At 56.0% G+C, this 13,818-nt stretch overlaps 2 protein-coding genes across 2 annotated transcripts in view; one reads left to right on the top strand and one right to left on the bottom strand.

Annotated features, from left to right (window-relative positions):
• The first annotated feature begins 3,274 nt into the window (after positions 1–3,274).
• LOC107530492 (coiled-coil domain-containing protein 74B) lies at positions 3,275–8,821 on the top strand. Its single transcript, XM_016204264.2, has 8 exons — positions 3,275–3,521; positions 4,560–4,604; positions 5,895–5,951; positions 6,898–7,057; positions 7,744–7,930; positions 8,008–8,090; positions 8,172–8,228; positions 8,370–8,821. The coding sequence occupies exons 1-8, from the start codon at positions 3,275–3,277 to the stop codon at positions 8,506–8,508; spliced, it is 975 nt and encodes a 324-aa protein (XP_016059750.1). The 3' UTR covers positions 8,509–8,821.
• Positions 8,822–9,385: 564 nt separating this feature from the next.
• MED15 (mediator complex subunit 15) overlaps positions 9,386–13,818 on the bottom strand; it is a 56,028-nt gene continuing 51,595 nt past the window's right edge. Inside the window, exons 12-18 of the mRNA XM_016204336.2 lie at positions 13,662–13,796; positions 13,509–13,572; positions 12,499–12,565; positions 11,846–12,006; positions 11,581–11,747; positions 11,028–11,126; positions 9,386–10,412 (exon numbers count right to left, since the gene is read on the bottom strand). Coding sequence (XP_016059822.1) covers positions 10,276–10,412; positions 11,028–11,126; positions 11,581–11,747; positions 11,846–12,006; positions 12,499–12,565; positions 13,509–13,572; positions 13,662–13,796 — 830 coding nt within the window. The 3' untranslated portion in view covers positions 9,386–10,275. The remainder of the gene's footprint in view (positions 10,413–11,027; positions 11,127–11,580; positions 11,748–11,845; positions 12,007–12,498; positions 12,566–13,508; positions 13,573–13,661; positions 13,797–13,818) is intronic.

The following is a 13,818-nucleotide window of genomic DNA, read 5'->3' as shown; positions in this document are numbered from 1 at the left end:
AAGTTTTCAAACTAGAAGTTGGGCTTTGTATTTTGATGTAAACTCAGTATACTGGTATTTGGCAGCCTCTGACCAAAAATCCAACCAGGCTTGTAACTGACTATGCAGCTAAAGAAACCCATTCTTAACCCTGCATCTTGCAGTGTCTGGGCTCAGCCTGCTGGGTGTCCTGTCATCCCTCACCCAGGCGTCAGTGGATTCCCTTCAGCAGCAGACGGGCAGGAATAGACACAAGGGGCCGTGATGGGGACAGTGGGCCCCCAGAGGTTTGGGGATGCAGCCAGCATAGCCCCCAAGCTAGGTCTAGCTTAGACCTTATAAGAATTTGCCTTCTGTCCCTCAGCAGGTGAGAGTTGGCTTTAATACAAAAAAAACGTGATTCTGGAACATGTTGCACTTTGCCTTCTGGAAGCTCAGAGGGTTACGTGCAGATGGGAACTGAACTGTACACTTAGCCCCACATAAGCATCTCACCAGAAGTGCTCTGGCTGGCCTGAGAGTTAAATGTCCCAAGTTCAGTATTGACAGTTTACGAGAGTTCATTACCAGACTCAGACTCATTAGAGAAATAAACACACTGGGATCAGATACCAATGGCATCATTTCCCTGCTGCATCCCCTTCAGCTTCCCCTGACGTTGAAGTCCACCCTTGGCTACAAGGATGGGGTCTCCTCCCCTTGACCATCCCAATGCACAGCCTTCCTGTCCACATTTCTCTCTCACTTTTTTCTTCACCTGAGAACATTCTTCAACACCCTCAAAAGCAAAAATGAAATGCTCTGTTCCACCCACACATCCATCAACTGTGAAATAGCCACCTGCTACGAGTACCTTCAGTTGTGCTGGGGACACAACAGGCAGGACCACCTGCTGCTCTGGACCTCATGGTGCAGAGGCCAGGAGTCAAAGAACCAAGAAGAATGGTAAGATCAGGAGGAGACTGGGTTCCAGTGAGGTGGAAACAGGTGGAACAGATGGCACACAAGGGCAGCCTGCAGCACCTCATGGCTTGTGTCTGGGAAGTCAGGAGTAGGGCTGTGACTGGGGTATCAGTTGCTTCCATGTGGGGGCCATGGGGACCTGCCCAGCACAGTGATCCCAAGTTAAAGTCTGCCAAGAGTTCACTCAGAGGTGAGAAAGAACTAGGGGGACAAGAGCCACGGCTGAAGTGCAGTTGGGGGGATGCTCATGTGGGAGAAGCACAGGCTGGTCATGGGCTGTGGAGAGGAGCAGACCTGGGGCACATCGAGGAGGAAACAGCCGTCGCGGGGGGAGGCTGCCGGCCGGGACTCCGGCCAGGGGAGACTGGAGATGGGAGCTCTCACCTTGCCATTTTCTACCCCTTTCCTGGAAGTCTCAGTGGTGGTTTATGCGAACTGCTTTCACCTCCTCAACCCTTACTGGCTGCCACCGCAACTGCTGCCAAAGGGCCAAATCCAGACCACGTGGCCCAGGCCTTCCGGCAGCACTGGGTGCGGGACCACAGTTCCGTGGTTGTCCCGAGGCTTTGCTCCACCCCCCGCACCGCTGAAACTCACCGGCTAGTCAGGCTGTATTGTTCCTCGGAGCCCATGCAGGACCCACTGTCTTTCGTGACCCATTTATCCAGGGGCATTTAGTAGTATCCCAAGCATCTTGTGTTCTACAGAGCACCATCTAGAAAGTTCTCTCTAGGCAACCTAGTAAGGTGGGTGAGGTGAGCTTTCTGCTTCAGTTGGTCCCCTAAACTCTCTGAGCTGAAAAGATGCAGTCCAACTCATCAGGTAATCTACTGATTCCATTTATGTTCTCCTTAGTCATATCTATCCTCTAGTTTTTTAAAAAATGTTTTTATTGATTTTAGAGAGAGGACAGGAGAAGGAGAAAGAAACATCATGACTCTAGTGCCTCCTGCATGCCCTCTGCTGGGGATTGAACCCAAAGCCCGGGCATGTGCCCTGACCGAGAATGGAACTGGCCATCTTTTGGTGCACTGGATGGTGCTCAACCAACTGAACCACACCGGCCAGGGCTTCTGTAACTTTTTTAACATATTTATTATAAAGCACTTTTCTGTTAATTCTATTACCTAGAATAATTTGTGAATCTGTTTCTGTTGATTGAATCTGAATTTTTTTCTATTGATTCAAAAACATTTGTTTCTTTGCATATCTTGTATTTTTATTGTATATCAGATATTGTAGATAACATGTCATAGAATCTCTGGGTTCTGTTATAGCTCTCTGAAAAGTGTTGAGTTTTTGTTTCCTCTTGCAGAGGTCAGAAATGTCCAGCCCTTGGGCCATATACGGCCTGAGAAATCATTTGATCTGGCCCTGCCAGGGTAACTGCAGGTGGGACTTGAAAGTCAATAAATCTAGGAACTTTTTTCAAGGCTAATTTTTAAGTTGATAATTTTGTATGGCCCTCGAATAATATTATAAATATCCAAATGACCCTTGGCAGAAAAAAAGGTTCCCCACCCCTGCTAGGGAGTTGAATTACTGGAGGATCACCACGGCCTTGTGGAGGCTGGGCTTTAAATTTTATTCAGGCAGATACATTTTGATTTTGCCCGAAACCTTAGTGCAAAGCCCTTATTTCTAGAACCCAGTCTTTATTCCCAAGGTAATGCCCTTTTAGGATTTAAATGGAAAACTGAGGTGTTTACCAAGTCTCCCCTGGAGTTTATAGCAAATGAATCTTCTCAGTTCCATGCCCTTGCAGCTCTGCCTTTCCCTGGGATCCTGGAATCTTACCCATACATGTGCAGTTTAGGTCAATCACCTATTGGAAGGGAGTTACAGCTTCTGGCTTCTCACCTGCTGAGACTCCAAGCTACCCAGCATTACCCCTCTATTATCAGCTCCAGTGCCTCACGCAGCTGTCTTCATATATTTTGCCCACATTTCATAATGCGTGAGGGTTTCTGCAGTTATTGGAAGTGGAAACATTATCTTTTGACTTTTGAACCTGTAATCAAATCATTTATTTAAAAAATGAACCATTAACACACAGCAAGCGAACGAAATGAAATATTAAGGCCTGCTGTAAAGGAGACAATTCTCTGACGGTTAATTAAGCCCGAGGATTCCTTTTAATTTACGTTGCACTCAGCCCGGCAGAAGTAGGCCTCAGGCCCCGCCTCCACTCGCACACCCCGCCCCCCAGCGCCCAGACCCCGCCCCGTTCACGCCCCGCCCCCTAGGTCACGCCCGTTTCCATGGCGACGCGGCACTAGGCCGGGGCTGCCCGGCCACGGAGTGGACGAGCAGCGGCAGCAGCTGCGGCGACATGAGCTCGGTGGGGGTGGCGGCCTGCCAGCCGCCCCCCAGCTCGGACACCCAGGTCTCCCAGGGCGCAGCACGCCCGCGCCAGCGCCCGTCCGCGGTCCTCCAGCAGCCGGGGCAGCCCGGGCTCAGCGAGGCGCAGAAGCGGGTCCTGGACCTGGAGAAGAGCCTGCAGTTCCTGCAGCAGCAGCACTCGGAGACGCTGGTCAAGCTCCACGAGGAGATTGAGCACCTGAAGCGAGAGAACAAGGGTGAGGCCGGGTGGCGAGGCCGGGGCGCGGCGCCCCCCCGCGGTTGGGCCCTCCAGAGAAAAGATCTGCCTCCCACCCCGAGTCCTACCCCGCAGGGCTCAGGCTCCCTGCCCCAGGCCAAGGCTCCGCTCCCCCCATCATTTCCCACAGTTACCTGGCCAGCCTTCTCCTCCGTAGGCAGGGCCAGGCCCACCTCATTTAAAAAAACTTTTTAGAGAAGCAAAACATACAAGTATACAGCTTCGTGAATTTTCACACACTCAGCACACCCAGATCAAGGGCAGACATGCTGGCCCCAGAAGGATCCCTGGGCCCCATCCAGCCCCTCCCCAGGCATCTCTGGCCCTGTGCCCTTATGTCTCCTCGGGGCAGAACTTCCTTCCTAACTTTCCACCCCTTGAGGCTCCGCAGCCCCATGAGCCAAGCCTGAAGTGGAACTTGGGGCCTCCGCCATGGGACCCTGCCCCTCTCCCTGGCCTTGGTCAGCTTTAGCTCTTCCCGCACACATCTAGGCCTGCCTGGCTTTCTCACTCCCCTCCTTTCTCCTGCTGCCTCTACCTGGAGTGTCAAGTCCTCCAACACTGGATATCCGTTGTCAGGATCCTCCCCTCCCCGTGTCTTCCTGAGTCTCACCCCAGTCCCTCTCTGATACCAGGCTGGATGTGGCCAGCTGTCTTGGGGATCACTTGGTTGTAGCACTGACTACATCTGCTCATCCATGGCCAGGGGCTCCTGGAAAACTGGGTCATCCTGACTCACCCCTCTACCCCTGGAACCAAGCCCCCACCTGGCAGAGGGTGCCCGTAAGACATCAGGGATGAAGGGTGGGATTTCTGGCGAAGCTCTCATTCACGCAGGGGCTTTGGCTCAGGGAACAACTAGAGGCATTCCTGGCCCTAGGGTGCCCAAGGCAAAGGGTGCCCTAGGGTCCCTGAGGCCTCTTGGGGACTCAGCCAAGAGGGGGTGAGTAGGGCAAGCCAAGCTTCTCTCAAAGTGGCTGTAGCTTTGAAAATGATGAGAACATGTGCTTGCTTCCAGATCTCCATTACAGGCTAATAATGAATCAGAAGCCACCGAAAAAAGGTAAGACTGAGGCCCTCAGGGCCTGATGGGAAGTTACTAATGTCAAGAATAGCCCCTCCAGCCCAGCAAGGCATGGCTCAGTGGTTGAGCATCGACCTAGGATCCAGGAGATCAGGGTTCGATTCCCGGTCAGGACACATGCCCGGGTTGCGGGCTACAGCCAATCAATGGCTCTCATCATTGATGTTTCTGTCTCTCTCTCCCTCTCTCTGAAATCAATAAAGATATATTTAAAAAAAAAAAAAGAGTAGCCCCTCCAGACTGCCTGTGCCCACTCAGCAGCTGCACTGGCCCACACACTGTCCTAGTGGTGAGGGGTCCTGGAGGATCTGGACACCACTGCCCCCAGCAATGGTCTGGGTGACAAACACAGAAGGTGCCATTCTCAGGGAGCCCAAGGCCTGAAGTCTGAACAGTAGGGTCAGTGGGCAGAGCAGCTGCAGGTGGGGGGCTGCCCAGGCCCTTCCCCTGCCCTCCCCAGCCTCACTACCTTGGTGAGCTCTTTCACTTGGCTTGCAGCCCTGGCCTACTCATTTCCCTCTGAAACACTGGGGAGCTCAGCAAAGCACAGCCCGAGCCCTGTGGCTCTGGTCCCTCACTCCCTGGGACAGATGGCAGGGATCCTTCCTACCATCTCAGAAGCAACTGTGGGGGCTGGGAGAAGAAAACACAGACACAGAGACCTGCAGCCACTTGTCCAAAGCCCTTCCTCATCTGTGGCCATTCACTTTGCCTGTCCCCAAGCCCAGCCCAGGCTGTTTTGGCATGTTCTCCCCACTAACCTTTGGGGTCAGGTCTGTTAGTGGGAGGTAGCCTGAGTGGTGAGTGGTGCCAGCCTGGAATGCCCCAGTCTGGGGGCTGCCCAAAGCTTTTTCTTCCTGGAGGACACAGAGAATGGGATGGTGAGGGCCCTTCTCCAGTGGGGTGGAGCAGCTCCAGTGAACTGTCCTAGATAAACAGTGACGCCCATTTAGCGGTTCCAGTCCTGCAGTGTGTATGTGGGGTCCCCGATGGGACATCAGGAGAGGTTGTATTCCTTTAGGACCTGCCTACTTTTAAGGCCCCAAGCCCCCTCCTTTGTGGATGACCCTTCGGAAACCACTTTTCCCACAGTTTTGGCTCCCTCAGGCACTGGCTAGGTCTGGGGCTGCCTCACCAGAGTGTTGGAGAGGGCTCTGCATGAATGCCCAGGCCCAGGGCCTGCAAGGCCAGGAGGCAGGCACAGGTGGGCCCAGCCCCTTGCTGTGCAGAAGCTTGATCTTGGGTTGACCTCTGCGTGTTCACCTACAGGTAGCATCTCCAATTCCAGCTTGCAGTCCATCAAGTCCATCTCGAACTCATCGTCAGGTGAGCGTGCCAGCACCCTCAGCGTGCTTGGAGGGCAAATGTTGGGCAGCCCTAGAGGTGGGGGCAGTGCCTTTGCCAGGCCCCAAGGACCTGAGGGTTAAGGGGCAACTGAAGGGAGCCAAGGAGGGTGTGGTGAGCTGAAACCATCAGAAGGGGGGCTGAGGTGGGCGGGACAGGACTACAGGTTGGCAGAGGCTGCAAAGGCTGGGTGGACCTGGCCGCAAAGAGTGATGTGATCGAGTGAGGCACACAAGGTCCCACAGCAGTCCCACCCTGCGGCATGGTGGTGGGCAGACTCACTGACAGAACCTCTCTGAATGGTCTTCCGGAGAGGGAATGTGAGCTGGCTGCCGAGGACGCCCTGCTTGTAGCATCCCTGCAAAGCAGGCAGGACGCAGGTACGATGGCCCTGCCTAGAGCCCTGGGCTTGTGGCGTCCTTTGCAGGAGGAGCAAAGTCAAGAGCCCCTTCTCCCCAGTCTGCCTCCCCAAGAGGCCAGAGATTCTTATCAGGAGCGGCCTCTGCTATTTCTAAGTAGGACCCAGGCAGGCCATGGGCCTTGTCCTTGGGAAGTAAACTTGTGCAGGCTGGGTCAAGACCTCTCATTCAGTTTCATTTTGTCCCAGATGGGGTGCTGCTTCAGTTAGGGAGCAGCTTCAGTTAGGGAGCAGCTTGCAGGGCCACCTCCCCTGCCCTCCAGCACTTTCCGAACCCTGGGAGAAGACTGGCAGTTTCAGGTGTCAGGGCATTCAGCAGGCACGGCCCACAGGCTTCATCCTCAGGCCCTCACTCATGTTTTCGAGCAGGCTCTGTTACTATCTCCCCTTTACCAGGAGGAAACTAAGGCAGGGCGGGGGTTCCTTGGGTGCGCACAGCTGATCCTGGAGGACTTGGGAACAAGCACTTGATGGCCGCAGTAACTGGCCCTGTCTGGGTCTGACCTATAGCCAACTCTCAAGGCAAGGCCAAGCCTCAGCCCAGCACCAAGAAGCAAGACTCGAAAGCTGACATTCTCCAGAAGACGGACCCGGAAGAGAAGCCCCCGGCTGCGGCCCCGCTTCACAGCAGCAAACTGGACAAAGCCCCCGGGGCACAGAGGCCGGCCAAGTAAGGCATTTAGTAGGTTCACACCCTGGAACCAGCCCATCACTTTGCCTTCCAAATGGGCTGGCCTCCAGCATGAACCAAGCTGGGGATCCTACAGGGTCCCTGTGCTGACCTGAGCCCACGGGGGGGCCAGCAGCAGCCCCTAACTTATTTTCTCAAAGATTCTGGCTGCCACCAAACGAGCTTGCTTTTCACCAAGAATAGTGAGTCAGGTTTCCAGGCTCCACCCTGGGAAACTCTCTTGGTCAATGGAAGGCACAGTCAGCAGGATACCCCAGGTTTTGGAACCTTCCCTGGAAAGCAGCAGTCTGGACTTTGCACAGAAAAGGGACCCCATTGTCTCCCAGGTAGTACAGCCAGCAGGAGAGGCTCCTGCTTCTCTGCAGCCCTTAGATTCCCTCTTGACCAGCTTTACCAGGTTTGGGGTCAGGACAGCTTGAACTACATCTGACCCTCAGTGTACCTTGTGAGGGGCAGAAGAGATGGGCCCAGATCACAGCTGGTCCCAGAGGGCCCCCCCCCCCCAGTGCATCCTGGTCAGCAGAAGGCAACCAGGATCCCGAGGCTGTATTGATGCCCCTCTTCCCTACACTGGCCCCATGGTGAGGGGAGTGCCCTGAAGAGTTGGTGGGTGGTTAGACCAATTCCGGCAGACCACCTCTGGGCTGCTGCAATGACTGTTTCAGAGACGAAGTGGAGACCTTTAATCCAGAGGCAACCTCCGTGGCGGGCAGCCAGCACAAGGGCAAGCAGGTGACAGGGATGCCCCGCCTGATGAACCTGCCCCCCCACTTGCGCAAACCCACCTCGCTTCAGCAGTGTGAGGTGGTCATCCGCCAGCTGTGGAATGCCAACCTTCTGCAGGCCCAAGAGGTGAGGCTCGGGTGGTGGGGGGCAGCCCTGGTGGCTCTGCAGCCTCAGCCACCATGCCTTTTCTCCCTACCTTTCAGCTGCAGCATCTCAGGTCTCTGCTGGAAGGGACCCACAGGTCATCCAAGGCTGCCCCCGAGGAGGCTGGCCTGAATTCTCCTAAGTGAGTGCCCAGTGTGGCTCATGTCCCAACGAAGTGGGGGCCCAGTTCTATGGGGCTCACCGCTTACTCTCCCTTCACCAGGGACCAGGAGGCCATGCAGCTCCCCAAGGTCCCCACCAAGGGTGTCTCTAAGAAATGGTGAGTCCAGGGGCAGGGGATGGGTGGGGCACCTGCAAGGAGAGGAGGGTGGGACACAGCAGAAAGCACGTCCTGGCTCCGAGCCTTGCCCAGCAGCCGCTCCCAGGCACGCCTCCGCTGCCCGCCCTCTGCCCCTGCCAGCCTGATCCTGAGCCCAATGCCCGGGGCGGAGCGTGCCATCCTGCCTGCACTAAAGCAGACCCTGAAGAATAACTTCGCTGAGCGGCAGAAAAGGCTGCAGGTGGTGCAGAGCCGACGGCTGCACCGCTCCGTGCTCTGAGTGCCATGAGCAGTCCTCAGTGGTCCGAGGCCAGGTCTGGATCACAGCTGGGGACACTAACCCTCTCTAGGTAGCATTCCAAAAGAACTCTAATTCCACATAAAACAAACTCACGGCAGATAAAGTCCTTGGTCTGAGAACTGAGAAACGTTTATTTTCTTGCTCAGTATTTTGCTATTCTGCATTTACACAAGAACATGTTAAAAGTATTACCTCAATTGTTGAAATAAAGCTTGTTTCTCCCAGTCCTGAGTCTAGTTCCTTGCTGGCTGTCAGGTATCACTGCCCTGGGAGGCCCCTAACTCTGAGCCCTATAATGGGGGGGGGGGGGGGAGGAAACGCTGGCAGCCACTCTGGAAACAAGCTTAGTGTGCACTCCGGTTGGATACAGCGGGCTTTCCTGGCCCGGGGCTGCCTTCCAGGTGCATGGGCACTCAGGGTCTCCTGCCTGACCAGACACTCCTCGGGAAAGACACCGTCCACCTGCCTCAGCAACATCTTGTGTCTACATGACGATCAGTCAATGAGTCACTCTGCCAAGCCCATTGTCCTCTGTGGAGTGCCACAGTCAAGGGTGCAGGAGAATGGTTCCCACCCTGTGAGGGCCTATCATCAATCGCTCAATCGCCAGTACAGCAGCTTCCTCTTACATCTCATGGGTGCTCCTCAGTGCTAATCTTTGCCTCTCCCAGCTTCAGAGAACAGGGACTTTGCCAGAAACCTGGAGGTGAACCAGGATGAGGGTGAACTAAGGTCTGGGCGTCCATGGCCATCTCCAAGGAAGGGGGCCTGGCTCAGGCCTGACAACACCCCTCAATGAGAGTGGGCCTTGGACTCAAAGGGGTGGTGTGGCACACAGTGACAAATTCATGACAAACACAGGAATAATAAATTTATTATAAGAACCACAGAAGACATGGTAGTGCACATACAAAAGAGGGAATCTCCTGTCACCAGAGGGTCAGCTGTGCCTCATCAGGGAGCCCTCACTCTGGAGTGGCTGTGAGGACGCCAGGTCCAGAAGATGGTACCCTGACCCAAGAGTGAGCCCAACTAGTGCACAAAGTGCCAGGGACAGGATTTCCCCAGAATCTTCTGCTCCCCAGCACCCCCACAGTGCTGAGCAGGCCCCCAGGGCTTGAAGGGACAATGCCGTGAGGTATGAGGTCCAGTTGGTAGTGGGGACTTGCAACCACCCACAGGCCACACTTTCCTCTGAGACGTAGCCGGCACCCCTGGATCTGGGAGCCTCCCTGTGGCATGCCCCATATGCTAACGGTGGCACACTCTGAACCCAACCCTATGAGCAGAGAATTCTGTGTGTTTCAAGGGTTTCCTATGTTTTCCATGTTCCCCTACAGAAATGGGTTGAGTGTTTTCTGGCACACACACAAGGACCTGTAACAAGGCCCTGACTTCTCCCCAATGATGCTGAGGAAGGGCATAGGCCCTGCAGATGTCAAAGGGACAGCAGGTGGAGGAGCGCAGGCCCCGGGGAGGGCGCATGTCTGCCACCCCCACCATTGATGCAGCCAGTTCCACAGCCACCTGTTCCAGTCCTGTACAAGTGTGGGGAAATGTTTGGTGGGTCCCCACAGCAAAAGATAAAAGCAGGAAAGCTAACCTAAGCCCAGGCTCTCTAAAGGAGCCAACACCTAGAAAGGTCCAACAGGAATTATGTATCCTCTGTGGCCCCAACAAGGCTGCCAGCTGACCCCATGGTCCCTGGTAGGCTGGCAGCCCAAGATGCAGCAGTGGTGGTGGCGGCTAGGCAGCAGAGAGACAGGCCTGGTGGATGCTCTGCGCCCAGGTGTTGAGCAGGGCTGTAACTGAGTGTTTATCAGGGAGCTGCAGCAGCCTGGAGGTCATGCATCGGTGCACCGACTGCAGGAAGGGGTTGGCGTCTGCAACAAAGCAGAGGGCCTTGAGCACTGTGTCCTCCGCCATGACTACCTGGGATGCCATCTCCCATGCACCGCTGGTGGCTGGTAGGTTCTCCTAGGCCAACATGTCACTAGAGAACTAGAACATGAATTAGAGCGCAGGGCTTTCCCTCAGGGACAGCCTCAGGGTCCTACTCCTGGTCCTCTGTGTGCCAGCCCTGAGCCTCATGGGACTCATCAGGGAAACTCTCTGGGCCTCTGTCTTAGACCCATGTCACCCAGATGGGCTCCCATGAGCCCGGGCTCCTGTCTGTTCCCCCATGTGGGCCCTGCAGAGGCGCACAAGGGCTGCTGGAACAGCTGGGCCTGGGTCTGCTTGCTCCTCACCTATTGAACAGATGCCCTGGAGCTGCAGGACAAGGGACACAGTGGGGGCAGAGACCCTTCTTTCTCCAGTGGTTGCTAGGCAACCTGCTCCTGTCCACAAAGGGGGAGCCAGAGGAGGAGAGGGAGGGGCCTCAGCTTGGGAGGGAACATAGAGGAAACCTTGGTTGCCCAGAGTTGACCCCACCTGCCCTGGATCCCCAGGCAGCAGCTGTGAGGACTCCCTCACAGCTGTCCTCTCGGTTCACCTACCATACTGCCACTGCCGGTTGATCCACAGTGGGCTCTGGGCAGGGTAGTCAGCGGGCACACTGAGCTCCAGTGGTGGGACGCTTGGGAGATCCTTGTCATCTGTAACACAAGAGGCTGTGCCTGTGACCCGCTCACCCTGCCTCACAGCCCTGCTCTGGTGTGGCTGCAAAGCCTGGAGGGCACTCTGACTCGGGTTTCCAAGTCTCCCCAGGGCCTCAGGGAAGAAGAGCCACATCTGGGCAGGAGGGTGGGGCTTCCCTGGCACACAGGAGAGAGGTGAGAGTGTTGGGCTCATGGTCCAGCCCTCAGGAGCTGTCCTGGGGCCAGGTGTGTGAGGATCAAGGACACTGCAGGCAGGCTCCTGAGAGGGACAAAAGGACTGTGGGCCTAGGGTTGTGGTATGAGCCTGCGTGTCTGCGGGAGGCTAAGCCAGTCCTGAGGCAAGGCTTGGTAGCTCTGTGTTCTCAGCACCCCCACGGCCTGGGGAAATGGAGCCCTGGGCCTACAGTGCAGGGCTCACTCCCCGCCAGCCCTGCCCTCCCCCCGTACTCACCCAGCTTGCATATCAGGTGGACGGTGCCGTTGTTACTACAGTGAGAAGGGTCCAAGTTCACCAGGAACTTGGGGTCTAATCTGGCCACCTCCCCCTGGAGCACATTGGGAATGCTCTGCCGCTCATCCTCTTCAAACTTACGCTTCCGGGTACACACCACCGGTGCCCTGGAGGAGGCGACCGTGGTGACCACACTGGGCTACGCTGTGGCCTGTAATCCGCCACCTGCCGCCCACCTCAAGGCTAAGCCCTGGGCTGTACATACGTGATGGGTGGGCCGTGGATGGCAGTCATGGCTGGCACGAATGTGCGGTACAGGGAATGGTTGAAGACGGGTGAGCGGATGTTGGCCAGGACGGCATCCAGGAGCGGCTGGCACAGGTACTGCTGTTTGGTTGGTGGCACCGGGGGTGGTGGGGGCGTGGGCTGGTACAAGATGGGCGGGGTCAGCAGCCTTCTCTTAGGAGGGCTCTCCAGACCCCAAGGCCCTCAACCTTATTTACAGCCATGCTTCCCAAGGCTTCCCCACCACTTCCAACCCCTGCAGACAAAGATGGCCAATCCTGGAGACATTCTCCCCAAGTCCCTTCCCACCAGGGCCTGGCCCTGGCTAGGCAAGTGGAGGCAGGATGGCGGATGCAGCTTAAAAGAAAACCCACAAGCCTGGGAGATGAAGGAAGCACCCACAGGCCACAGCTGCAGGACAATTTCTCCCACATCCCCAACACCCACAGCAGACCTACCTGGAAGAAGACTCCAAGCAGGGTCCCCAGGCTGAGCGACGAGCCCCCTCTGCCCACCCTGGACTGTGAAGACTCCTCCCAGTGTGTGGTTCTGAGTTGCCGTCGGATGAGCCCTGACATTCCCAGAGATGCCTACGGCCCTCAGAACCTCACCAGACCACAGCACCCCACTCACCACGGCCATGTCATTCTTGAGTTTCTCCAGGGCAATCTCACACTTCTGCAGAGTTTTCAGGGGGCACCTGCGGGGAGAGGGTATGTGGCTGACCCTCTGTGCGAGAGGGGAGCTGGCAGCTCTCATGTGCTAATCTCAACTACACCCATCTGGACTCTCCTGGATAGAACCAGCCCTGGGGCCTTGGCTACTAGAAACCTCCACAGGAAGCCAGAGTATAAGGCACGGTGGTCCCACCCCCAGGAGCTGCTCAGTCCTGACTGGCAGAACAAGGCATAGGTGTAATGGGCCAAGAGGTGGGACAGAGGCCCTAAAACCCCAATGAGGGGTCAGCCCAACAAGGCCTGGTGGGCCACTGAGTTCTAACAGGCCAGTCCTGCAGTGTCTAGCATTCTGTCCAAAAAAGCAAATCAGGAAGACCTTTAAGAAGGAGAGTACAGCCTGAACCAAAGGAAGTAACTGGAAGGTCAGTCCACACCCATAGTTCTGTGGCAGCCTGGGATCCTCTATGGGGCTGTGTCAAGAACCTGGAACTCTGCTGCCTTCCGAGTGCCTCTTAAGGCACTGTCTTATTTCATTTTCATAGCTAATGCATGTGAGCCACAGCTACCCCTTTTGCAGATGGGATAACTAAGACACAGTTGCTTGCCCAAGGCTACTGGCAAGTCAGGGGCAGGACTGAAGGTCAGACTGAGGCCTGTCTCGGCCAGCAGGATTTGTGAGGGTCACTGAAAGCCCAGATCTGGCCAATGGCCTGATGAGACAAAGCTGTGACAGCCACAGGGAGATGTGACAGCCACACAGAAGTGTGAGGGCCCCAGCAGCTGCCCACAGCTGGCAAAGGTGGGGGTAGGGGCTTGGAGTCCCAGCAGACACAACTAAGTAGAGCCATAGGCCCCTTCTCTAAACTCTGCATTGTCCTAGGCTGGGCCGATAAGCAGCCTGGGAACCCCCATGAGCTGTGGGCACAATACCACCCTTCCCCTGGGGGGCCTGAGGACAAAGCTCACCGCTTGGAGGGGTCAGTTAGGATGTCCAGAAGGCTCTTCATCTTACTCAGGTCCTTTTTTCTATCTGGAACAGAAGAGGAGATGCTAAGGCACAGCCTGGGGGTCTGTAGGTCCTGTCCCAACCCCCGTGCAGGACACAGGTGCCACCCTCACCTTCATTCTTGTCAATCTTGTTGATCATGCGGCGTAGGGGTTCGATGTACTTGGACAGCTGCTTCAGCTTGTCCAGGTACTGCTGCTCCTCAGCCTGGCTGGAGCCCGCTGGGCTCATGACTGAGCTGGGGTTTACTGCAGGACAGAGCCTAGTGAG

Source organism: Miniopterus natalensis, chromosome 20 (assembly GCF_054644295.1).
Source record: "Miniopterus natalensis isolate mMinNat1 chromosome 20, mMinNat1.hap1, whole genome shotgun sequence".
Taxonomy (NCBI): domain Eukaryota; kingdom Metazoa; phylum Chordata; class Mammalia; order Chiroptera; family Miniopteridae; genus Miniopterus; species Miniopterus natalensis.
The sequence above is the reverse complement of the archived record's forward strand: the minus strand, read 5'-3'. Positions and strand labels throughout refer to the sequence as shown.

Excerpts from the sequence above, each read along its gene's own strand:
- LOC107530492 (XM_016204264.2), top strand. The coding sequence starts at position 3,275 with ATGAGCTCGGTGGGGGTGGCGGCCTGCCAGCCGCCCCCCAGCTCGGAC. Across the intron at positions 5,952-6,897 it reads CATCTCGAACTCATCGTCAG|CCAACTCTCAAGGCAAGGCC; the intron begins GTGAGCGTGCCA and ends TCTGACCTATAG. Across the intron at positions 7,931-8,007 it reads ACCTTCTGCAGGCCCAAGAG|CTGCAGCATCTCAGGTCTCT; the intron begins GTGAGGCTCGGG and ends CCTACCTTTCAG.